We start from the raw sequence: 24,333 nt of genomic DNA on the forward strand, positions 1-24,333 counted from the left end.
GGAGATTACTGCCCAAGGAAGATAGGGACCCTGGGAGCCTCATGTGGGAAGGGTATGCCCACAGGGCTGGTCCAGACATCTTCCAGTGAACTCCTAAGGCCTGCATTTGGGAAAAGGGGCTTTCCCTGAAGATGCAAGGAGAGGGCAGGCTTGAGTCTTACTCTTGACTAAAACATAGCTCTAAGACCTTTGAGCCTAGAGAGCAGAAGCTGGAAAGCCCGTTGTTTGAAAGCTTCAAGCAATCTTTCTAGAGTTAGCTTTCTGAATATACTATTCCTTTGTGTATTCTAGGAAACATTCTTTGTTCTGGAAAAATCATTCACATGGAGCATTAACCCTTATGCTCCTCTTGATAGTCTTTCTTTTATTTTTTTTTAAATCATCTCTTTAGATATATGACAACTATGTATAGTGTTTCTCAATGAAAAATAAGCAAAACACAGTTTTGTAGAGAAGCAACCTTAACGAAGGTTTTTGTTTGTTTGTTTGTTTGTTTTCCTTTTAAAGCATGATGGTTACCTTTCCTGGTAATATCTGTGTTCTCTTCACCAAGGGAGTGTTGTGTAGACAACACAGGGAATTACTAGGTGTCTTCTGTAGCAGTCCCACGGTGCATGATGGAGATATGACAGGAGAGTGCCACAAGTTTGGGAGGAGGGACTGATGACACGTTTGTGTGGTTTGTCTAAGTTTTTTAAAAAGCGACTTCCCAGGGCCCATCAACCAGTCAACTAGCTAATCCACTTGTTCCAGCAAGAGGTGGGAGGTGGGGGGTGGAGCGTGGGGAGGAGCGACACTCGGCTCGGGAATCTTTGCCTTCCAAGTGTCGCTGTGCGTCGCCCCCCTCTACCCCCCCGCGCCCTGAGCCTCTAGGTCTCCTCTGAGCCCTGCCACCTAAACGCACCCCCCACCTCTGGCCTTCCGGGCCACCTCGAACACCTTCCACTTCGGACTCCTGGAGAGTTCGGTTAAGTCCAGCCCAGAGGGCTCCGGGCCTCGGCGCGACTGCCCTCCTCCTCCAGCGTCTCCGCCCCCTGCCGGGCCCGCCGGGCGCCGAGGGAGGCCAGGGTGCCGCCGCCGGAAAATGAGCGGTGCCCGGAGGGTGGCCGGGAGCTGCAGGTAACGCGCGCCAGGGCTGGGGCCTGAGCGGGCTCCGCGCACGGTCCCCTTCCCGGCGCGGCGACGCCGGGGCTACGCGGGGGGTCCCGGGCGGCTGGGGCGCGGGGCTGGGGAGGGGGGCGCGGCCAGCCCCGGCGCGGGTGGGGGCACTAACGCTCCCCGCCTGTCGCGCAGCGACGTTCCGGCGGCTGTTCCCGGGAGCGGCGGGAGGCGGCGGCGGCGCTGAGCGGGGGCCGCGCGGCGCGGGCGCCGGCTGCTTCGGGAGATGGAGAAGTTTCTGCAGATCGCACCTCACTCTCTGGCCATCGTCCTGGGCCCGGCCGAGGGGCCCACGGGGGAGAGGTCCGGGGCCGCCCAGCCCGCGCCCTCGGCCCAGCCCCGCCAGCTCGCCCGGCACCACATCGGCTACGAGATCTTCGCCGACTTCAAAGCCGAGAACATGCAGCACTTCTGGAACAAGAAGGTCACGGCCGCGGTGGCCGAGACCTTCTTCCTGGGCTGGATCGACGAGCAGGTCCTGTTGATCCAGGGCAAGGAGGAGCATCTGGAGGCGCTGCGCGAGGGCTGGACGCGCCGGGCGCTGCGGCCGCCCTCGGGCTTCCACATCCGCTGCCTCGGTGAGTCCGGCCGCCGCCCGCCCCGTCCCGCCCGGAGCCCGCGCAGAGCCCGCGTCGGGCCCCGCGACGGGGACGGCCGGCTCCCGGGGGCGCCCCGCGCCTCCCTCCGCCTCCGAGCCGCGGCCGGGGCAGGGGCCGGCGGGCCTCCGCGAGCGCGGGATTGGGGAACTTCCTGGCACCTAAAACCGGGACTCGTACCTTTCCCCACACCCCCCTCCTCCCCCGGAGCCTCCCGGCGGCGCGGGCGGCGCGCTCCAGCGGGGCGGTGCCTGGGGCCGGCCAGGTAGGGGCGGCGCGGGAGGCTCTGCCGTGCTGCCTGCTGCGCGCTGCCGGGATCCGGCCGGGGAGGCGAGCGATCGCGAGGGAAGTCCGGAGAGCATTCGGGTCGCATCAGGTAGCGTCGGGCTCCGCCGCGGGAGGCGGCGGCGGGCAGTTCAGGTGCGCGGCGGCCCCCACGCGGTCCCTCGACGTCCTCTCCGCGGGCGACCACCCTGACCCTCGGCGCGGCTCTGGGGCGCGTGGGTGTCGGGCGCCGGCTTTTCTGTGCCAGACAGAACTGTGGATTTAGTTTGCAAGGTCTTGCCTCCGGTTCGTCTTTCTTTAGTTTTGTGTGTTTGAAGGTTTAAGAAGGGACATGAGGAAATCAGGCAACAGTCTGGTCCTCAACAAAAGAAGAGTGTGTGTGTGGGGGGAGAGCCCTAAAGGTTTAGTCGCTGCGCGCTTCCAGTGTTGCCCGACTTGCTGTTTGCTTTTGTATTTGCTCTCCTATGTTCTTGATCCAGATTGCATTTCTTTTAGAATAAGGTACAAGTTTTGTACCTTGGGCCCAGTGGTTAACAACGTGCATGGTAACATAGTAGTGTTTGATGCAACGACTTCAAGAAAGAAAGCGTTCTTTCTAGTACCGCGGTTTAGGAATTCTTTCGTGACGTTTTGGGAGGAGGTCAAAAGTTCAAACGCGAAAACACTGTAAAACCGCCTTTTTCGTTGCCCACTCTTGCTACGCTGCTTCCTCTGACCGATTAGCTTGTACCTGTTCGTGTGTATTCCTGTATGCCTATCGCCAATCGATAGCATTTTTTATTTAGTGGCATTTTGTCTGTTTTTGCATAGCAGAAATCTCTACAAAGCTTCCTTTGAATTGAGTAGACAAAAAAACCAGGAAGGCTTGCATCTTGAGTGTTTTGTAACCCATGCCAAATTTCAAAAGGTGCTTTAGTTTAGTTTAGTTTTTTTTTTTTTTTTTTTTACTTTAGCAAAACCCAGAGTGGACTACCTGTAATTAAGCTGCCTTAGTAAAGGGCCAAGGTTAATGCCTCTGAGGCTTCATCTGCTCTTGATGTTCGGCTGCAACACACCAGGAAGCAGGGATATATGCAATTATTTTTATACTCTGTCTAGATGACAGCATTTAATAGTCTTCTTTTAAACTTGACTTCATTCTAATTTTTTTCCCTATTCATTTTCAAAAATCTCAAACATAGAAAGGTAGCCTAATTCAAAAATCTTACATTGAATTCCCATGTACCCATCATCCAACTTTGAAATACATTAGGACTTGGCCAGTCTGATTTCGCCTCCTCCCTTGCCCACCTAATGCCCTTTTGAAATCCCAGACATTGTTTCAATAGCATTTGACTTGTAAATATCAGTTCATATATTTTTTTTTTATTTCAGCAGAATTTATAAAGTTGTTGGAATTGGGGATCTCTTCTATGAACCAAAGAGAAATATTTTGGCAATTTGGAAGTCTCCAAGTTGCTGTCGTGGATTGACCATTGTCCCGATCCGGCTGGGTAGTCTGGGCCGTCTCCAGCTGATGGGGTGGGCGCAGCCCCTGCATTGTTCAACCCCCCCCACCCCCACACGCACACACTCAGTACCCTGATGGGGTGCAAAGAAAAAGCCTCCCCAGACAGGAGCATCAGATAAAGGAGCAGGAGTGATGTCTGCTGGGATCCAAGTGGTCACTTTCTTTTGAGCTGATTTGGGGGTTCAGAATTTCTACTGGAATTCCAGTGGCGCTTCAGTAATGACTGTAAAATGCTGAGTTGTTGGAGAGAGTTTATCTGCTCTAAGAATTCTCTGTGGGAGCCTCGGTGTCTGCCACAGGATGGAAGGTGCAAGCAATTCCAAATGGCTTTGGCCTGTAACTCCAAACCATGTGGTTCTCACCAACTGTAAAATTTCGGAAAATTTCAGAAAAAATTTCACAGAACTGGGCAGGGCTTTTAAGGGAGTGAGGAGCAGGTTCTTCTGCCTTGTAAGCTGGCAGGGAGGATTCCCAGAGCTGAGGCTTGAGCTAGAACGCGTGCGCATGGGGGGTGCATGGGGTTCATTCAGAACACCACAGCTTTTCTCTGCAGGCAGGAGCAGGAGCAGAATTACCAGGTTGGGGAGCTCATGACCTGTTTGGAAACTGGCTGGTGCAGGCAGCTGGGGAGAAGGGTGTGATCCAACAACTCGAAAGGAGGCTAGGCCCAGGTGTACCCATGTGGAAGCCACTGGTGGCTTTTGAGCAGGAAGAGGGGTGACATGATTTGCTTGCTGGTATAAGGAAAGTTCTGGGGCCAGTGGGATTGGGGGATGGGACTGGAAGGGGGTCAGACACAGGAACCCCAGCTAAGTTCGTGGACACGGTTGTGGGGAGAGGTGATGGGAGCTGTATTAGGGCGGTCACTCTCTAAGGTACATCCCATGGTCAAGGGTTGGTTCCTTAAGAAGATACCATTTATCTGGGCTATGTTTGGAGGGCCTTCCTGTCCCAGCTCCTAACTCACGGACCTTTGTGTGCAGTTCACGTACTCCTCCTCCGAGGGCTCAGGTTTTCCCACCTGCCAGCCTTAGTCAGACCCCGCGGTCAATGCCGTGGGGTCTCCTGACTTCACTTCTCAGTTCTCTGTCCCTGCCAGTGGTTCCTTTTATTTCCCCAGTTCATCCTTCGATATTCAAATGCTTGGCACCAAAGATGCTGTATGCTTTTTAGACTTTAAATCAGAACTTGTGTTTTATATTATAAAGTTGTTTAGAACTTATGGATATCAAGATTTTATTCTAATTCAGTATGTTTATTGGTTTTCTCAAAAGAAGTTGCTCTCTTATGGTGGTGTCTCCAAGTTGTAGAATTTTAGGACAGAATTGTGTGGGTTTTGTCTTTTACACATACACACACATATATGTATTTATTTATTTATAAGAGGGAGGGGCAGAGGCAGAGGGAGGGAGACAGTCTCAAGCAGGGGCCGTCCTGAGTGTGGAGCATTGCGGGGCTCAATCCCCCCACTCTGAGATCATGACCTGAGTCCAAACAGAGTCAGATGCTTAGTCGACTGAGGCACCCAGGTGTTCCCAGAAGAGTTTTCTATTTTGTTTGTTTTTTAAAAAAATATATTCTCATGGGGGTGCCTGACTGGCTCAGTTCATAGAGCATGTGATTCTTGATCTTGGGGTTATGAGTTTATTTAAAAAACAACAGCAGGGGCACCTGGGTGGCTCCCTTGGTTAAGTGACCACCTCTTGAAATTCAGCTCAGGGTGTGATCTCAGAGGGTTGTGGGATCGAGCCTCACATCTGGCTCCAGGCTCCGTGTGGAGTCTGCATCTCCCTGTCCCTCTGCTTCTCCCCACTCTTGTTCTCTCTCTAAAATAAATAAATAAAACCTTCAAACAACAACAACAACAAAACCAAACAAAAAACGTATTCTCCCAAAAAACTTTGTATATACCCCCCCAGAGGTTTATTTTACTTAAGTCAACTTCAAATTGAAAATAACACTCAGAGACAGATGGTGGGGATTGCTTCATGAGTGTTACGAAGCTTTTTGAAAGAGAGCGACTGATTCATCCAGCAACTGCAACACCTACCACTTCTAGGATCTGTTCTGGGAACGGAAGTAGACAACAGGTCGGACACAGCCCTTGTACTTCTGGAAGATCCCTTCTAGTGGGGCAGCAGACATTTCAAAAATTCAACAAAGATAGAAGAATTTCACAGAGCCTCAAGTGCGGTAAAATTGAGGCAGGTGCTAGAATAAAGACCAAGGAGGAGAAATAGGTTAGTAGTCAGTGTTTATCCGTCATTTATTATTGTCTAAGTACTTTATTTTTATTCACTCATTTTTTTTTTTAAAACTGGAAATATAGCTGACACGCAGCGTTACAGGAGTTTCAGGAGTACGACATAGTGATTTGACAAGTCTGTGCGCTTTGTCGTGCTCATCACAGACGCAGCTCATATCTGTGCCCGTACAACACTGTCCTGTCGCCATTGACCATATTCCGTACGCGGTGCCTCTCATCCCACATCCGTTCCCTACCTGGAAGCCTGCGCCCCCCATCCCCCTCCACCCATTTAGCCCTTCCCCCGCCCCCTCCTCTCCGGCCACCATCAGTTTGTTCTCCGTGTTCATGGGGCTGTTGCTGCTTTTTGCTGGTTTGTAAATTTGTCTTGTTCAGATTCCGCATATAAGTGAAATCATACAGTATTTTGCTTTCTCTGTCTCACTTCACTTAGCATCTGAAATATTAGCGTATTAAAGATCGCATATTAAAGATAGCACGGGATCTTTAAGACAGCCGTCCCATTTAGGTATCACTATTAACCCCCGTTTTACAAACGAAGAAACTGAGGGACAGAAAAAACAAGCACTGCTTCAAGGATACCTAGTTAGTAAGAGAAAGAGCTGGGATCTGGGGCCAGACGGTGGGTTTTGTCTTGTCTTGCTTTCTCTTCTTTTCTTTCTTTCTCTTCCTTCCTACCTACCTTTCTTACTTTTCTTTCTTCTTTTTCTTCCTTTCCCTTTGGTGAGGTTGTCGTGACCAAAATTTCCTTCCAAGACAGACACGCACCCTCCCAACAATTCAGGGGGCCGGTGGCCCAGTGGCAGCCGGCTTGGCTGGAAGGGGCTGTGTCCTCCTTATCACGACACAGCGGAGAGGAGAAACCAGTGTCGGGGTCGAGGGTGTTGCCCGAGACCGTCATGTTTGAGCTTCCTTTGGGCCAAACGGGTAGGTTCATTACTTTGTGCGGTTGCCAAAGGTGCTTAGGCAAAGGAGAGCGACTTCTTCGCTTTCTGCGGTGAAGCTAGCGCCCTTCCCCACCAGTGTGCAGAGCGACTGTTCTGTAATAACCGCTCCTTCGTGGAGCACTTGAGTGATGATGGGTCTGCGGACAACGGGAGAGCACATGGGAATCAGCTTGACCTGCTGGAGGAACAGGAAGGAGCGGCGGCTGGCTGAACCAGCAGCAGAACGGAAGTGGAAGGCGGCCCAGGAGATGAGGCCAGAGGGCCTGGAGGCCTGCGATTTTCTTCCGAGCTGACAAGGCGTTGAGCATCCAGTGAGCATAGAGCACCTGTAGGGCTTCTGAAGAAAATCCAGAAAATATCCAGAAGGGCCTCAGACACGGGCCTCACTCTTAGAGAACCTTACCTCGCATGTGAAAAATCTCAGGATGAACTCTAAAACAGCCAAAGATGGTGCATTTCAAATTTTATTTCTGGCTGGTCACAAAAAATATTCTTATGAATTACCTCACTCTGGCTCAAAGATATTTTCAGCAAAGGCGTGTCAGTTTCATTGTAATAAAGCTTTGAGAATGAACTTCTGGGACTCACGGGCTTGCTGTGACAACCAGGAGGCTTGGCAGGCGTTTGTGAATTTTACCCGGAGCACGTGTTTCTCTCCCTCTTGCATTAAGAGGTAAATTTGTCAGTTATCCCCAAGTTCTTTTTAAAGGAGTGTAAAACCGAAAGGTGTCCGTGTTCTCTTGTCCCAGAGTATAAGCACTCCAGTGCTTTGGGGTAAAACAAACTACTTGCTGCAAATAACTTTAAAGGTTTCATCCTGCTTAAAGGATCTCATACGCTGATGTGCATGGGGTTTGATGTGGATGGCGTGGATGACTTTACCATAGTCCCTTTAAAGTTTGCAGATGTACCTGAGTCGTTATTCTGCTCAGTTCATGCATCCCTAATACAAGTTTTTGACACCTTTCATTCTGTATTATAGCTATAAATATAATCATAGGCTTGTTTTTTTACTTTATTTTTGTTTAAGATTTTATTTATTTGTTGGGGAGAGAGAGCACACAAGCAGGGGGAGCAGCAGAGAGAGAGAGAGAGAGAGAGAAGCAGGCTCCTGACTGAGCAAGGAACCCAATGTGGGGCTCGGTTCCAGGACCCCGGGATCATGACCTTAGCTGAAATCAGGAGTCGGATGCCTAACTGAGTCACCCAGGTGCCCCACAGTCAATCTCTCTTGATAGAGAACAGCAAATTAGGACATTATCAAGGAATAGAACTAGAGGCAGCTTGAAGAATTTGATAAGTGACCTCGATAAAGAGGATCCATCAGAGTCTTTTTGGGGCAAAGATGAAGGTAAGCCTGTTTAGGAGGGCAGAGAAGGTCCCCAGGGCTGTGGACACCGTGTGGAACAGACCGGGTCTTAAGGCGTTCTTATGATGTTAACAGTATGAAAGCCTACCTCCGTGCTGTCAGTTTCACTCCTAAGACACGAGGAAACACAATAAATTCCTGTATTTTTTCAGTGTCTCGTGAAGCCCCTAAAATACTTTTGCTGCTTACGAACTGATTAGTAGTCTGTTCAAAATAACCATCGTCTCAAGAATCTAGGGCCCTGGGGGTCCCTAAGGGCTTACTAATATCTTCAGGGGGCGCAGTGCAGTCCGCGGGGAGTTCATCTTCTTACCACCTGAGATCGCTGTAGCCTGTGTCCTCGCAGTCAGCCCGGGGCGCTGAGGAGACACTGGCCGCAAGGATGGCTGCAGGCTTCTGCTCTGGTCCTTCTCGGGGAAAGCTGCTGTCTCTTAGCATTCTCCTTCTGTGGCTGCCACACTTCCTCCAAAGCAGTGTCAGATACCCCCCACCCCCCAACTTTCCCTCCAGGGTATGGGCCTTTTCCCCTTTCACACCTTTGCCGTGGTAGATTGATTCCTTCTCTTCCTTTCTGAGTAGTTTGCTCTCCCCCAGATTTTTCTGGAAACTCAAGTTCCCCTTAGGAATCCATTTACAAGATAATAGAACTCAGCGCCTCCTCTTCTAAGGGGCTTGATCTTCAGAAATTCCAGGCTCCCTTTCCCCGCCCGCCCCCTGCCCCCATCACCACTGTGCCACCCCTGAAAGTGACCTTCATGAGTCCTAGACAGTTTTCTGACTCCTTCATGAGGGGGGAGAATGGTCTACATCCTGAACCCCTTGGAGGGTTGATAGGATTCTCAAGACAAAATTTTATTTATCTACAAATATTCCTCATCCTTTGGCTCTTGCCCATTGAGGCTATGTCCTACTTGGGGGATGGGTTGTGCGGTTCCAAGCCCCGTCAGCGGAAGGGGTCTGCATGCCCACCCCAGAATGCCGTCCGTGTTTGCAGCCACTACCGTGCCAATTCTCAGTTCCTTCCCTCTTTGACTTCAGCTTGGGGGCAACTGTCCTTTATTCCTAAAGTCACAGACCCACTAGCCTTCCAGCTCAGTTTTTTCCTCCTTTTGCTTGCTTGGCAGTGGCCCTAGGGAGGCAGATAGAGCCGGGAGGAGCCGCACCCCAGCAGCGTGGGTTGGAGCGTGCGTGCGAGGGGGAGGCTGGGAGTGTGCAGGAGGCCACGGGTCCATGGCTGACACACACGGAGTGCCAGGGGGAAGCCAGGGCATGGGGGTCACAAGGAAGCATTGAAGACCGTCTGGTGTAGGCGAGGTGCAGGTTGGGTTCCCACTGGACAGTTCTGCCGCGAATCAGGTCCTCCTCTTGGAAGTTTTCTTGTCCCCGTCGGAGAGCATGGGTGGGGACTGAGCTCTGTGCTTTCTCTCTGTGTCAGTCTCATGCGGGCCTGGGGGAGGATCATGGGTTGAAATGTGGGGGCCTGTGGTAGAGGGCTTTCCCCCTGCTGTGTGAAGAAGACTGTCCAGACTGAACAACACACCTTGGCCTTTTCCCTCAAATCTCTGCCTCTGGTCAACCAGCCGGACACTTCTAGACTCTTCCTGAGGCAGAAAACATTGATACAGCTCCATGAGCACTGCTATCCTTCTGGAAAGAAATCCCAACTCTTCATCTCATTGATGATGTATGCTGGGGTCTCAAATTCCCCATATTCCCCCAGATCCTCAAACCGGCTCCCTCCAAAATGCCCTCTCACACCCTCGGTTCTGATGGCCCATCTTTCCCCCTGGTTCCCTTCTCGTTTGGTCATGCCCAGCGTGGAGAGACTTGGAAAGCCTGCTGACTTTGGAGTTAGTACGGAATCTCTGGAGAGATGATCGATTGGTTGTTACAGGAGACTTTATGACCTGCACATTTGCCTGGGTTGATCACTTTCCTTTCATCAGAATCTGGTTATTAATTTGTTTCAAAATAAGAAAGAGGCTTTTAGTTAGTAACGGGGAAGCGCTAATGTAGAGGAAAGAAATCAGTACTTCAGAAACCATGTCTCTGAATGCTCCCAGGCAGTGAGGGTTACACTAACATCTTCTACTCTTTCCTGTATCTTTAACATTTCCTCTTATGCTGAAGGAACATTCTAGAACACAGTCTTTATGCTAGATGCTCCTTCATTTTATTAAATATTGACTGGCTGTGCTTCAGAGTTGGTATCAGGGTCAGGAATTGTTCCAAACACTTTGATACATTGTCTCATTTAATCCTTATAGAGGTAGTGCTAACATTATTTCTGTTTCACAGAAGAGAAAACTGAGGTTCAGAGAGTAACCTTGCATGAACAAGCAATTTCAAATTCAACCCAGTAATCCGATTCCAGAGTCTGAGCTGTCAACTTTTTAAAAAGCTGGCTGTCATTTCTTTCTTCCTTTTTTTAAAAAATCAGACTATTTTAATTGATTGAACTTGGGCTTTGTCAGGGAATCAATGGAGTTCATAACCAAGTCTACCTTCGCAGAATGCCAGATCACCCTGCAATTATTTCCTAGTTCATGGATGTGGAGTTGGAACTGATGTCCTCAGCCACTGGGAGAATCTCCAGGTTAGCTTCCTGACTCTGGAGTAAGTAAGGACCGTTCTGATGCAGAGAGCCTTGTGGCAGCTCCGGGTCTCTCCACTTCCAGTAAAACAGTCATAAAATCTTTTTTGCCTTTGGAGATGAGGCTCACAGGAACTAAGACCACTATCAAAGACTTGAAAGATTCAGGATAGGAATTTCTGTCTCATCCCCATTTAACTCTGAAGTATGACAGGTGCTGAACGACAGAGTGTTGTGAGCTTAATGAAAGAGTCTGCTCCAGATCTGGGTATGGTTATTAGAATATATCCTGTTAGAATATATCCGTACAACATTGGCCCAGTGACCCCAACTAATAAATACATCTAGCTTATAAACGTTTCCAAATATGAACTGGTATATATAAAAAAAATTTCTACATACAAAACACATACATATGTATGCACATACACATATGTCATAAGATTAAAACAAAGTATGTGCAACCATGTTCCAATTTAAGAATAACATGTTGCATGAACGGCTGTAGCATCTTTGCACTTTTCTCCCACGGTGTCCTTTTCTCTCTCTGCAAGAGATAATAATTATCCTGAAATTTCTGTCACTCCTTCCCTTGATTGTCATTTGTAAGTTCACCAAATATGTGTTCATTCCTGTTTCGAACTTCATACGAGTGGAGTCATATGGCAAAATTGGTTGTCATTTCTGTTGGATGCAGGTTTTGGCTTCATTCCTTATCATTGAGAGTTTTATTTCTTTTATAATTGAATGTTAAACAAAGTCGTCTCACTTGGATTATGATTTGCGAAATGTCCTTAAACCATGAGACAATATCCCAGGAAAAAGGTGAAGCAGAGTCTTAATAACAGGACTCTATTCTTGATATTTAAGATTCAGGGTCAGGGGATGGCCAACACATATGTTTACTGTTAACTTTTTGCCTTTTATAGACATATAAATATATATATAATTATATATTTGCACATATACATGTAAGTGTGTGTACATTTATATTACATGTAAATATACACTTAACACATAGTGCTCTCTCATCCTTTTTACCTTGAAATCTTTTTCCAGGATTCATGGTGCCATCTCTGTGTTTTGGTGGGTATATCACTGCCTCTTTTTTCTTTTTAATCTTTTGGTTTTCATTGTTTCTTAGAGACAGAGATCGAGAGAGAGCACGCACGCATGAGTGTGCACTGTGGGGAGAGGGGAGGGGCAAAAGGAGAAAGAGAGAGAGAATCTCAAGCAGACTCCACGCTGAACGCGGAACCCGATGTGGGGCTCAATCTCAGAACCCTGAGATCTTGACCTCAGCTGAAACCAAGAGTCTGACACAACTGAGTGAGCCTCCCAGGCGCCCCAAGTCCTCTTGTGAATTTTTTTGTTTTAATGCAAGCTCCATGCCCAGCATTTTCATCTTCTGTATCCTTCTGCTTTGGTGTATGTTTTGTAAGCAAGATAGAGTTAGAGTTTGAATTTTAACTCAAGGTGAAGAGTATTTGTCTTTTAGGTATATTGAGCCCTTAACCGTATTGTAGTAACTGATACGTTTGTTCTTGTTTGGAACTTCTATGTTTATCTGGAAGGCCCTACAGTGTCAGCTTTTTAGAAATCATTTGCTTTGTGCTGGAGCAGGGCATGGTGACTCTTGAGGGCTCCCTTGCTAGTCCAGATGTTCCAGCCAGCACCGGGTCTTCGAGCCGGGCCCTGCGTGTGGAGCATCCTGCTGTTCTCTTGGGGGACAGTTTTGGTGGTTGTCACTCTCCTCTGCTGTTGTAAATCCTCCATGATTTTCCCTGCGGAAGAGATTGATTTCTGTGTGAAGCTACTTATGCCGAATCAATGAATAAATAAAGACAAGAAAGAGACTAGAAACTTGTCGCGGAAGCAAGTCTTCAGCCTGTAGAAGCCCACAAAGACACAGTCAGATGGAAATTGCTGGTGGTGTTAATTCAGTCTTTGTGACTCATGATAAAAGGTTTCCTGTGAAGAAAAGACTTAATCTTATGATTTTCCACCCTTCTTTCTTTTAAAAATGAGCATTTATATATCTCTTTGGCACTAGGGAAGAAATAAGACTCAGAAAACTCCCAAATGCCTTTCTTTTCTTTTCTTTTTTTTTTTTTTTAAGATTTTATTTATTTGCTTGAGAGTAAGAGAGCACAAGCAGGAGGAGAGGCAGAGAGAGGAGAAGCAGGTTTCCTGCTGAACAGGGAGCCCAATGTGGGGTTCGATCCCAGGACCCTGAGATCATGACCTGTGCAGAGGGCAGATGCTTAACTGACTGTGCCACCCAGGCACCCCAAATGTCTTTGTTTTCTTAAAATAAATAATACCAGTTTCTTTTGTTTCAAAGTAGGTGACCGCTCCTCCTAAAGTGGCCGGAAGTAAGAAAGCCTGGATTCTTCAAAGTCCAGCTGTATGTAGCTACACTTGTACTGAAAGTGTAAAAGCGAATGTAATTTACATTTGCTAATTTACATATAATTTGAATAAACTATATTTTAAATGTGTATGGGCTGAAACTGATGAGTAGTTGATAAAATCCCATTGTGCATCGTGCTTTTTAATGTGTCTACACTTTTTAAATGACTTCAGGTCTGAAAAAAAAGGAAGCTTTGCTGAAATAAGCAAAGCTTTCAATTATTCCCCCCCTCCTATAAAATTTCTGGAAATTTATTAGTAGAAGGAGGAGGGATCATTTACACGCTAACACAATGTGAACTGAAGACTGTTCTAAAGACCCGTTCGATGTGAATTGGTGAGTTCGCACGATTTCAGTGACTGGAAATTTGCCTCCTCTGTTACAGTGTGAATCTGTGTTAGCCAGTGTGAGGGTGAAGAGCATGACCCACTCAGAAACTGCTTCTACTTTCAAGGAGACGGATTTACAGTACATGCAATTGTGCGGAGAGAATGTGGGTCCTTTTCTCTAAGCCTTGACCCTGGGTACTTAAATCCGCGGATTTAAGCCTGGGCACTCAAATGAGTGAATGAAGTCCTCTGTAATATAGCTAACATATTTAATTTCCTAAGAAGGTGGGTCATTGTGCCAAGTTTGTGCTCACGCCAAAAAGATTATTCAGGCATTTCAATTAAGATACTGTCTTCTCAAGTCACAAAAGTTGACATGATCACCATTTTTATAATCACATAGTTTAAAAGAATCGGCAGGAGAGTTCTACTTGCTTCTATTAGCACATCCCTGTGAATGTGTCTTTTGCATTAGGTTGTAACTTCTTTGAGGATGGAGACGGTAAATTTCAGTTTCTAATGTCCTAGTCCAATCCTCTATGTAATGTGGATTTAGAAGTATAACATAAGTATACTTATAGGTATAGTTAATGCTAACCGGCTGCTAGGGGCTATTTCTAAAGTCCCATTTAACAAAATAGTTGATCAAGGAGGCCATTAGAAAGCCTATACGCCTTTGGTAGCCTATGTAAACAGAGTAAACCCAGAGTCAACTAGACTTTATTGACTCTGAGAAAATGGAACTTAAGAACAACTATCATAACAGCTGAAAATTTTCCCAAGTAAGACAAAAATTTAAATTATAGCCAATTAAGTAATTTCCTTGCTTTGCTTCTGTGTCTTCTCTATAAATACTTCTGCTCCCCCAGGGAGACTTCCAACCCCTTTTTGGTTTCGGTAGTGTCCAGTTGGAATTGTTCGCTCAAGTAAATTTTTAAAAACGTAATGTATCTTGATTTATCCTTTCATAGATTTCAACATTGGGGAAAAAAAGGACTCATGCCTGGTATAGGCAAGATGAGTTTGATAACCTTAATATATTGCCAGTGGTATTGTAAATTGAAAAAAATTCTTTTTGGAGAGCATCTTGTCTCAGTATGTATGGAAAAGCCATCTAAATATTCATGTAGTTTGATATGGTAGTTCTCTCTTGAGGACTGTGTCTAAGGTAGGGATCCAAACTACAGAGAGCTGTGTGTAGGACACTATTCATTATACATTTTTTTAAAAGGACTTTATTTATTTATTTGAGAGAGATTAAGAGAGAGAGAGAGCATGAGTAGAGGGAGGACAGAGGGAGAGGGAGAAGCAGACTTTCTATTCAGCAGGGACCCTGACACGGGACTCAATCCCAGGACCCGGGACCATGACCTGAGCCAAGGGCAGGCGCTTAACCAACTGAGCAACCCAGGTGCCTTCATCGTACAATTTCTGGGTGGCTCAGTTGGTTGAACATCCTACTCTTGATTTTGGCTCAGGTCATGATCTTAGGGTCTCTGCCCCGTCTCCCCCCACCCCTCCCACCCTGCTGTCAGTGTGCGTGCTCTCTCTCTCTCTCTCTTTAAATAAATAAAATCTTAAAAAAAAAAAAGAAAAGAAAGATTGTAAGTAACCTAAATATCATGAGTAGACAGTAAATTGTATTTCTGTGTACTGTGTGACTATTAGATAACTGTTCTCAGGTCTCTGATGGTAATGGAACCACGGGGAAATGTCTATGCCACACACGTGCAAGTGTGTGTGGTGTTTCATAGCAATATAAGTCAGAACGAATATCTCAAACCAGGTGCGTGGGAAAAAATGAGAAAGAATAACAGTAGATAACAGATGCTGAATGATGAGTATGTTTTGGGCACAGTGCCAAGTACCTATTCTTATTGAATTTTTATACATGGTCTTGGATGCACCCATTTTATGGATGAGGGAACTGAGCTTTGAGAGATTGGATAATCTTGCTCAGCCATATTAAGTGATGGGCCCAGGTCTGTGGGACCCAAAATGTGTGCTTCAAACTGGTGATTCATGAAGTTGACTGTGCATTGTGGAACTTTAAATAACTAAATGAATTAATAAATGAATAAATACTCTGTGGCTTAATCCCAGATCTGATGGATCAGGATTCCCAGCCAGACAACCAGGAGCCTGTATTTCTAACATGCAAGGCGGGTTCTGTGGCCAGCCTATGGCTGGCATTTAGGACCCTTTGCAAATTCCACTCGTGTAAAAAAATACACTGAATATTAATTAGTGAATATTAATAATGGTTGAGTTTAGGTAATGGTGATTACCTAAATAAGGGTGATTTCATTTTTTCCCTCCATTTTCCAGATTTTCTTCAGTGAGAAGTGATGTTACTTTTGAGTATAAGCCCTTAACAAAGATAGTATTGAATAAAACACTTCATTTAAAGCATCTCCCATTTTTGGGGGAGGGTGTTATATGCTGCTTCTTTTTAAAAGTCCATTCGGAGGGTGCATAAGTGAGAAAAATGGAATGATGTCCAAATGAGGCATAATATTAGCAAGATACTACAATATACATCAGTCTAATGGTGATTACAGTTAACAGTACATATTAAATTTGTTTGTATTGTAACGGTGCCTTAGAAGATACAACCGGAACCATAGATTAAAAAAAAATAAGTTAGGTAGTATGTTCATTGTATTTCAACTAAGAAAGAAAATAAATAAATTGGATGATTAGCCAAAGCCCCAGAGAAACTGGTCTGGTTAGCATCTTGACGAGCAAGAGAGAAGACTGTGATCACGGCATATTTTTGTTGTCAAGCAAAGGGAAAAAGGTTCTTTTTCTCATAGCTGGGAGGAAGGGGTGTGAATGAGATCATAATTTTACAGGAAATAATGGACTTTATTGTTAACATGCAGCCAAGTGACAGGCGTGCTGGGGAGGTCAACACACGGCCTTTTTCATCGGTCTCTGTGTCACTGAGAGCTGCCATGTTGGGTCACCCCTGAGGCAGGAGTAACAGTGGGGAACCTTACAAAAGAGGAAAGCAGTGCTGACCAGTTTCTGTTTTTTTAGGAGGACAGAGGAAGATGTCAGAGCCAGACAAGTCGAATGTGCTTATCCTAAAAAGAGTGTTCAAAGAGTGATTTGATACTTTCATATTTATTAGGAGACATGAAATGATCAGAAGGTGTGCACACATGAAGGGGGCCCCGAGTAGCCTCAGCCTCCAGGGTGTAAGGTCAATATCTCCTTCCCTTTGTAGGCCTGGCCAGTCTTCAGAATTCCTGGGTGTGTTCAGAAGATCATAAATAATTGCATGAGTTATAAGTCACATTTGGATTCATAAATGTATATTGTAAAGAAGAAGGTGTATATTGCATATATATATTTATAAATATCTACTTTATTTTAGAGAGAGAAAAAATGTGTGCTCTTGTGTGTGAGCATGTGAGCAGGGGTGAGGGGAGCAGAGAGAGAGAGAGAGAGAAGTAGACTCCCCCTGAGCGTGTAGCCTGACATGGGGCTTGAGCTCAGGAAACTGAGATCATGTCCTGAGCCGAAATCGAGAGTCAGGTGCTTAACCGACTGAACCACTCCGTGCCCCAAATAGTGTATATATTTTTAAATGCTGAGTAATGATGTTATTTAGCCTTAGTTATGACAAAAAAGTGTTTTTAAAGAAATGGCAAACATTTTTTTTCCTCTGGAGCATTGACGTCTTTGCAAGAGGTGGGACGGAAGTGGGGAAGATAACCAGAAATCCACCAAGACCGTGAACGTTTTATTTTAAATCACCCCTTCGTTGAAAAGGGAAAAAAAAAGTCCCCATTAAAGATAGTCTCATGAAAACTAGATGTTTACATCAGTCCCAGCTTCGTTGGCGAGGAAGGGGAGGAGGAATTGCAGACGATGTCGTTGGCCAGTCTGAGGGCAAGTGTGGAACCCGCGGAACTGATGATGGCCCAGGGGAAGCTACTGAATTTCCAGTGTAGCCATTGATCCAACATGGTTCTTGGTGTCCGCTCTGGTCATTGAAATCATGTTCACCTGTTCTGGGTCCCATGGATCCCTACTGTCATGAGAGAAGAAATGAAGTCTGTCCTTTTCAAGGTAGGAGACTACCACTAGAGCTTGGAAAGAGGGTCAACATTCTTACAAGGCGGTGAACTGAATCCAAAGAAAAACCCTATTTGGGGGGCTGAATTAGGAAACAGTGGCCTCCAGAAGTCCTCAGAACCTACAAGACCTTAACCCGCGGGTCAGGGCCTTATTCGCCTCCAAGTGCATGGGCTAAGCACCAGATGCTGTACCTTGCATTGAAAACCCTTGAATGCTGATCCCAGGGTCTGTGCTTGGCCCTGGGCTGTCCAAGGGAAATGTGCTCACCGGATTCGTGAGTCCAGAGACATAGTAGTTTTATTTGGGGATCTCCAGGGGAAAAGACCAACTTCTTTGCACTTTGGAATAGTTTTCAGTTGGAGCCGTGCATATTCGGTAGAAAAAAATGGACCCTCTAATACACAGAGGTGGAAACTTCAAGGGATAAAGACCCAACATTTATAGCTGATTTTAAAACATAAAGCCATCTTTTTATTTCTTTATTTTATTTATTTATTTTTAAAATCTTATTTATTTAAATTGTATTTAATAAATTAATAATGACTCACAATTATTTATTATAATTATTAATGTTTTGTTATTATAATACATGTTTACATATTATGTATAACAATTATTAATAATTTAATAATACATTTAAATTTTTATCTATTTAAGAAAGCGTGAGTGAGTGATCAAGGGGAGGGGCAGAAGGAGAGAAAGAGCCCAATGAGAGGCAGCATCCCACGACCCCGAGATCACGACCCAACCCACAATCAAGAGTCAGATGCTCAACCGACGGAGCCACCCAGGCATCTGTTGCCTTTTAATTTTTTTTAAAATTTGAGGACACCCTCCAGGCTTCTTGCAGGTGGTTTTCGAAAAGTCTGATTCCTTTCAGTCTGTCTGCTGGTGAATCCGGGTAACGTACTCTTGGTTAGTAAGTCACACTCGTTAGCTTTTGAGGGGAGACATTTTCTCACTGATGTTCTTGAGAAGACGACTAAGAGGAATTCTGGAAAGGGATCTGATTCAGGTAGTCCGCCGGGCTTTACAGATTTACTGTGGTGATTGCCTTCTTCGTATTAAAACAACTTTTCCAGGTGAGAGCTTGTTTCTCTCATTTACATACATCTGCTGGGCCGGGTTTCTCCTTCGCTGGGGAGTCTGAGAACAAGCAGGACACTTGGATGATGAAGTGATTGTCATTGTTCTTGCGGTGAGCAAACATCCCCAACAGCCTTTAAAAACATCGTGTGGGGGCGCCTGGGTGGCTCAGTGGGTTAAAGCCTCTGCCTTCGGCTCAGGTCATGATCTCAGGGTCCTGGGATTGAGCCCCCGCATCGGGCTCTCTGCTCAGCGGGGAGTCTGCTTCCTCCTCTCTCTCTCTCTGCCTACTTGTGATTTCTGTCTGTCAAATAAATAAATAAAATCTTTAAAAAAATTGTGTGATGAGGAAAAACTATGTATATTTCAAGGTTACTATAAATATTTTTCTTTGAAAAATACCATTGCTGTGACACTTTTCATCAATATGTTTAATTTTGACACTCCCAGTACAATTAAAAGAGAGTGGGGTTTTTATGTTTACTAAAGGAGGCATGGCTGTGAAATTTTGCCACGGTCAGTCACAAGTGGGAAAGTCAACTTCTTCCTCCATGTCACTTGCTTACTTTAAGGTTGTGGTTTTGTTCCCGTGTGAACTGTCTTTGGAAGAGAAGGTGTGAGGGTTATGCTCTTAAACAGGGCAAGCAAATAGTCTAGAAACAGTTTGACAACAAAGCTGAAGGTGAGGACTGCTTAGGAAATGCAGTTGGTGGCATGATAAGTTTCAGAATTAAAGGTAAACCCCAGGATGCCGGGGTGGCTCAGTCGGTTAAGTGTCTGCCTTCAGCTCAGGTCATGATCCTGGGGTCCTGGGATCGAGTCCTGCCTCAGGCTCCCTGCTCAGCTGGGAGCCTTATTCTCCCTCTGCTGCTCCCCCTGCTTATGGTCTCTCTCTCTCTCTCTGAGACAAATAAAGAATACAATCTTAAAAAAATAAAATTAAACCCCACTCAATATTAGTCTCAGTCTTAGTGGTTAGACCTGATTTGCTTCTTTCCCTCATCCCTCTGATTTTGAGGTGTGGTCCAGTTGCAAAGTTAATAAAGTCTGAAAACTTCGGGTTATTTTCATTTCATTACTAAAGCAGTGTCCAGGAGACTGACGTGCCTGTGCTTACCATGTCCCTCAGTTTCTGTTTCTGCAGAAGTCCCTATTATTGAGGTCCTTTCTGGTAAGGAGGTGTCTCACAGCGTCTCACTGGTTCTGGATCTTGCAAAGGATTGGATTTTTTTTTTTAAAGATTATTTATTTATTTAGTTGACAGACAGAGATCACAAGTAGGCAGAGAGGCAGGCAGAGAGAGAGAGGAGGAAGCAGGCTCCCCGCTGAGCAGAGAGCCCGATGTGGGGCTCGATCCCAGAACCCTGGGATCATGACCTGAGCTGAAGGCAGAGGCTTTAACCCACTGAGCCACCCAGGCACCTCAAGGATTGAATTTTTTATACTTGGTTTCAAAGTGTGCGGATCAAATAGCAGGCTGTCGGTAGAGTAAAATGTGGCGAGTTCCAGTTGTGGTTTTTGAGAAGCTCAAGGTAACTCCAAAACTAGAAGTCACAAAAAAAAAAAAAAAAAAAAAAAAAAAAAAGAAATGAAACCAAGGAATTTTTTTCTGCTCTGGGTTCTGCTGCCTGCCTGGCCCTCCTTTCCTGACGCTAATCCAATATAGCGTGACGACTTTATTTTGCTTTTGAACTGTCCACAGAGGCTTGATTAGAGCCCTCCCTTGGCCGGGTGCCCGTGTGTAACCATATGGTACTTCGTGGAATGCAGATAATGGCTTCATTTTCGTCTGTGCTGTAGTAGGTAGGAACCTGTGCGAGCAGGTAGGAGAGCTTTTGTACAAAGTACCGATGAAAGCATCGCACGGGATTGTTCCTGCCAGAGCACAACAGACTTAATCTGCCCAGATATCGTACCTCTCTTCTTTCTGGTCATGTCACCCATAACTCTGAAGAGAGTTGAGGGTGACCTTGCTTTCAGGGTCAGTGGTCTTCAGCCCTTCCTGTGTTCCTTGCTGTGATGTCACAGGTGTTGGGTCGGGGGCCGGGGGGGCTGTTGAGGGAGGCTAATAGGCAGGGAGGTCACGGTGGTGAGGCCTGGCAGTGCCCACTCCTCACTGCTGGACAGTACCCATCCCCCAGCCCTCCAGGGCCCCTGGCAGACCCCTGCGCAGGCACAGGCTGCCTCCCCCTCCCCCTTCCCCAGCTGACAACGCACCCCCACTCCTGTCCCTGTCAGGCTTGATGCCACCCTTGTCTCAGCGGTCTGTTTGTAGGCAGGCTGTGGGTCTGGGTCACAGAGTTGGAGCTTAGGGTATTAGATCCAGACAGAACCTCAGGATTCATGGTCTCTTGGCCTGCCCTTGGCTCAACAGGAAATGGAAGCGTAGAAAGATCGGACTGGTGTTAGCATCTCCTAGCCAGTGTGTCCCGGGGCTCTCAGCTTTGCCTTCCGGACAGGATGCTCCGCAGACTCCCTTCCCTCCCTGTCAGGCTTCCAGGCTCTGGACGAGGGTGTCTTTACCATCCCCGAGCTGATGGTGAAATGGCTTTTCCAACACGCCTCCATCCCCACACACTACGAGCCTGGAGGGGATTCCTGTGCCCTTGTGGACACGGCAGATGCCACTGTTGCTCAAGAATGAGGTTGGAAAAAGCTTTTCTTTATTGCAAACCTGCTGTATGTTAGACTCAGAAGTAACCCATTTGTACATGTGGCTGTGTTCAGTCTGCACAGAAACTCACTGAGCGGCTGCTTCTTCCCTCCGCTTTCCAAGAGGCTGAAATTCAGAGACAGCGAGCGTGTCACCCGCTATCCCACGGATAAAGAGTGGCAGGGCTGAGGCTCTGACCTACTGGACTCCACAGCCCAGACCTCCCCACCCCGGGCTCTCCCCCTGCCAGGGTGCCCCTCTGCCCCCACACTCCCCTGCTTCTGACCTGGCCTCTTTGGTTCTCCTGGAACCTTCAGATGCTCTTCAGAGCTTTTCTTTTTCTTTCTTTTTTTTTTTAATTTTTAATTTTTTATAAACATATATTTTTATCACCAGGGGTACAGGTCTGTGAATCACCAGGTTTACACACTTCACAGCACTCACCAAAGCACACACCCTCCCCAATGTCCATAATCCCACCCCCTTCTCCCAAACCTCCTCCCCCCAGCAACCCTCAGTTTGTTTTGTGAGATTAAGAGTCACTCTTCAGAGCTTTTCTTTTCTTTTCTTTTTTTTTTTTTTAAAGATTTATTTATTTATTTGACAGACAGAGATGACAAGTAGGCAGAGAGGCAGACAGAAAGAGGAGGAAGCAGGCTCCCTGCTGAGCACAGAGCCCAATGCGGGGCTCGATCCCAGGACCCTGGGATCATGACCTGAGCCGAAAGCAGAGGCTTTAACCCACTGAGCCACCCAGGCGCCCCTCTTTTCTTTTTTTTTTTTAATATTTTATTTATTTATTCGACAGAGAGATCACAAGTAGGCAGAGAGGCAGGCAGAGAGAGAGGAAGAGAAGCAGGCCCCCTGCCGAGCAGAGAGCCCGATGCGGGGCTTGATCTCAGGACCCTGGGATCATGACCTGAGCTGAAGGCAGAGACTTTAACCCACTGAGCCACCCAGGCGGCCCTCTTCAGAGCTTTTCAATCAATTTTTCCTTCCAATATCAGTTTCACCATAATAATTTAATAAGGGTCCTCTTTTTCTTTTAAGGTTTTATTTATTTATTAGAGACAAGAGAGAGCACGAGCGGAGGGAAAAGCAGACTCCCCACAGGGCTCGATCTTAGGACCCTGGGATCATGACCTGAGCTGAACGCAGAGGCTTAACCCACTGAGCCAGCCCGGCGCCCAAAGCATATAGTGCCCCCAGGTGGGTCTGGGGGACCGCTTTGGCAGGAAGGAAGACTTGCTAGCTGAGCGGGCTTTTCAATTCCAGTGACTTCCACAGCTTTGCTGGGGTTTTCCCTGGCTCTTTCTATTAGCGCCTCTAGACGGTAGATGCTCCAGGGCAAAGATTTTGGTCTTCGGCGCATTTTAACTATCGTAAAGGGTTGTGTACACCTTACATTAAAAAAGATGTAACAACAAAACAACCTTGTCCTTTAAATGCAGCCTCGGGTCTCGATCTTTTTCCCAGATATGAGGACGTGTGTAGCCATGTACCTTGTAAAATCGGCTACCACACTTTTCACGAGAAGTGGTTTTTAACAAGATACATTTTGCTGTGTTCGTGCGAACTTGAGAAGTCATGAAGTGTTAAAGAACTCTGACAGGCTTATGTAATGGTTTTGTTTAGTTCATCCTCTAAACTGTTACCCACTTTAAATAATTCTGAGGTTAAAACAGTCTTATGATACATTTAGACTTGCCAGAATAGGAGAATTTGGTTTTTAAATTTTTTTAAGAGTTTATTGTATTTATTTGGGAGAGAGAGCGCGAGCATGAGTGGTAGGAGAAGAAAAGGGAGGGGGGAGGCAGGCTCCCCATCGTGTAGGGAGCCCAGTTCGGGGCTCGATCCCAGGACCCCAGGATCATGACCTGAGCTGAAGGCAGAGGCTTTACTGAGCCACCCAGGTACCCCAGAATAGCAGAATTTAAACAGGCATACTGTCATAATAAGCTTTACTTTTTTTTCCTGCATCATAAAGCTAATAAAATATTTTTTATTATTCCCAATATTCCCTATATTTTAACAAAGTTATTTCTCACCTATGTTCAACTTTCATTTAGCCTATTTTATTTTCCTGGGCGAGGGGCCCTGGGTAGTTCCTTTAGTTACATTTCAGTTACAACTATTTATGAAAACCCCCCTTAGAGAGTTAAATGGAACAGCCAGCCCTCTTGTTAATCTTCAACAGCTTCTCAAATCAACAACCACAGAAATATTATACTGTGTGAGTGTAAAAAAAAAAGGGAAGAAATTCTTCTCGACCTACTAGTTAACAAAAACTCTATTTGTTTGAGGTGTGAGATAAACTTTAGAGAGAAAAATGTATGCATTTTATTTTATTTAAGATTTTATTTATTTATTTGAGAGAGAGAATGCTGCTACGTAGCAGAGCCAGCATTTGAACCTGGAAAGTTTGGTGGCCATCTCTGTATTTTACTGCACTTGAATAAGAGAAAAGCCCATTTTGTTATTGGAAAACCTGTTAATCATATACTGCAGAAACAGAGGGAACGTTTTAGTGAATTTCCATTAACGCAGTCTCCGTGATAATCAACATGTGGCCTGTCCTGTTTCGTCGGCCCCACCCCTTACAAGTTATTTTGAAAGCAAATCCCAAACATCATATAATTTCGTGGTAAATACATATGTACGTAATTCTAAAAGATGCTTTTTTAAGTTTAATTGCAATGCTATTATCACACTTTAAAGTATTATCCATTGTTCCTTAATATCAACTCTCCAGTTTGTGTTTAAAAGTCTGTAGTTGGTCACATTAATATTCTCTCCCTCTCTCTCTCTTTTTTTTCTTTTGAGAAAGGGAGAGGGGGAGAGGCAGAGGGGGAGGGAGAGAGGCAGAGGGGGAGAGGCAGAGACGGAGGGGGAGAGAGAATCTTAAGCAGGTTCCACACCCAGCGAGGAGCCCGATGTGGGACTCGATCTCACGACCTTGAGATCATGACCTGAGCGGAAACCAAGAACCGGATGGTTAACCGAGTGAGCCACCCAGATGCCCCACATAAACATTGTTTA

The 24,333-nt window shown here is 46.1% G+C and overlaps 1 protein-coding gene across 5 annotated transcripts in view; it reads left to right on the forward strand.

The window, feature by feature from the left end:
- The first annotated feature begins 762 nt into the window (after positions 1–762).
- Positions 763–24,333, forward strand: part of STOX2 (storkhead box 2) — a 206,600-nt gene continuing 183,029 nt past the window's right edge. For 2 of the 5 annotated variants that reach the window (XM_045069456.1, XM_045069457.1), the window contains exons 1-2: positions 764–1,119; positions 1,294–1,736. In XM_045069456.1, coding sequence (XP_044925391.1) covers positions 1,385–1,736 — 352 coding nt within the window. In that variant the 5' untranslated portion in view covers positions 764–1,119; positions 1,294–1,384. Of the gene's footprint in view, positions 1,120–1,232; positions 1,737–24,333 lie in introns of those variants that run through there. The other 3 variants (XM_045069458.1, XM_045069454.1, XM_045069455.1) reach the window with 3 other exon arrangements.

The sequence above is a fragment of the Mustela putorius genome, unplaced genomic scaffold (genome assembly GCF_011764305.1).
Source record: "Mustela putorius furo isolate JIRA1106 unplaced genomic scaffold, ASM1176430v1.1 tig00003932_pilon_pilon_pilon:0A:0A, whole genome shotgun sequence".
In the NCBI taxonomy this organism is placed as follows: Eukaryota; Metazoa; Chordata; class Mammalia; order Carnivora; family Mustelidae; genus Mustela; species Mustela putorius.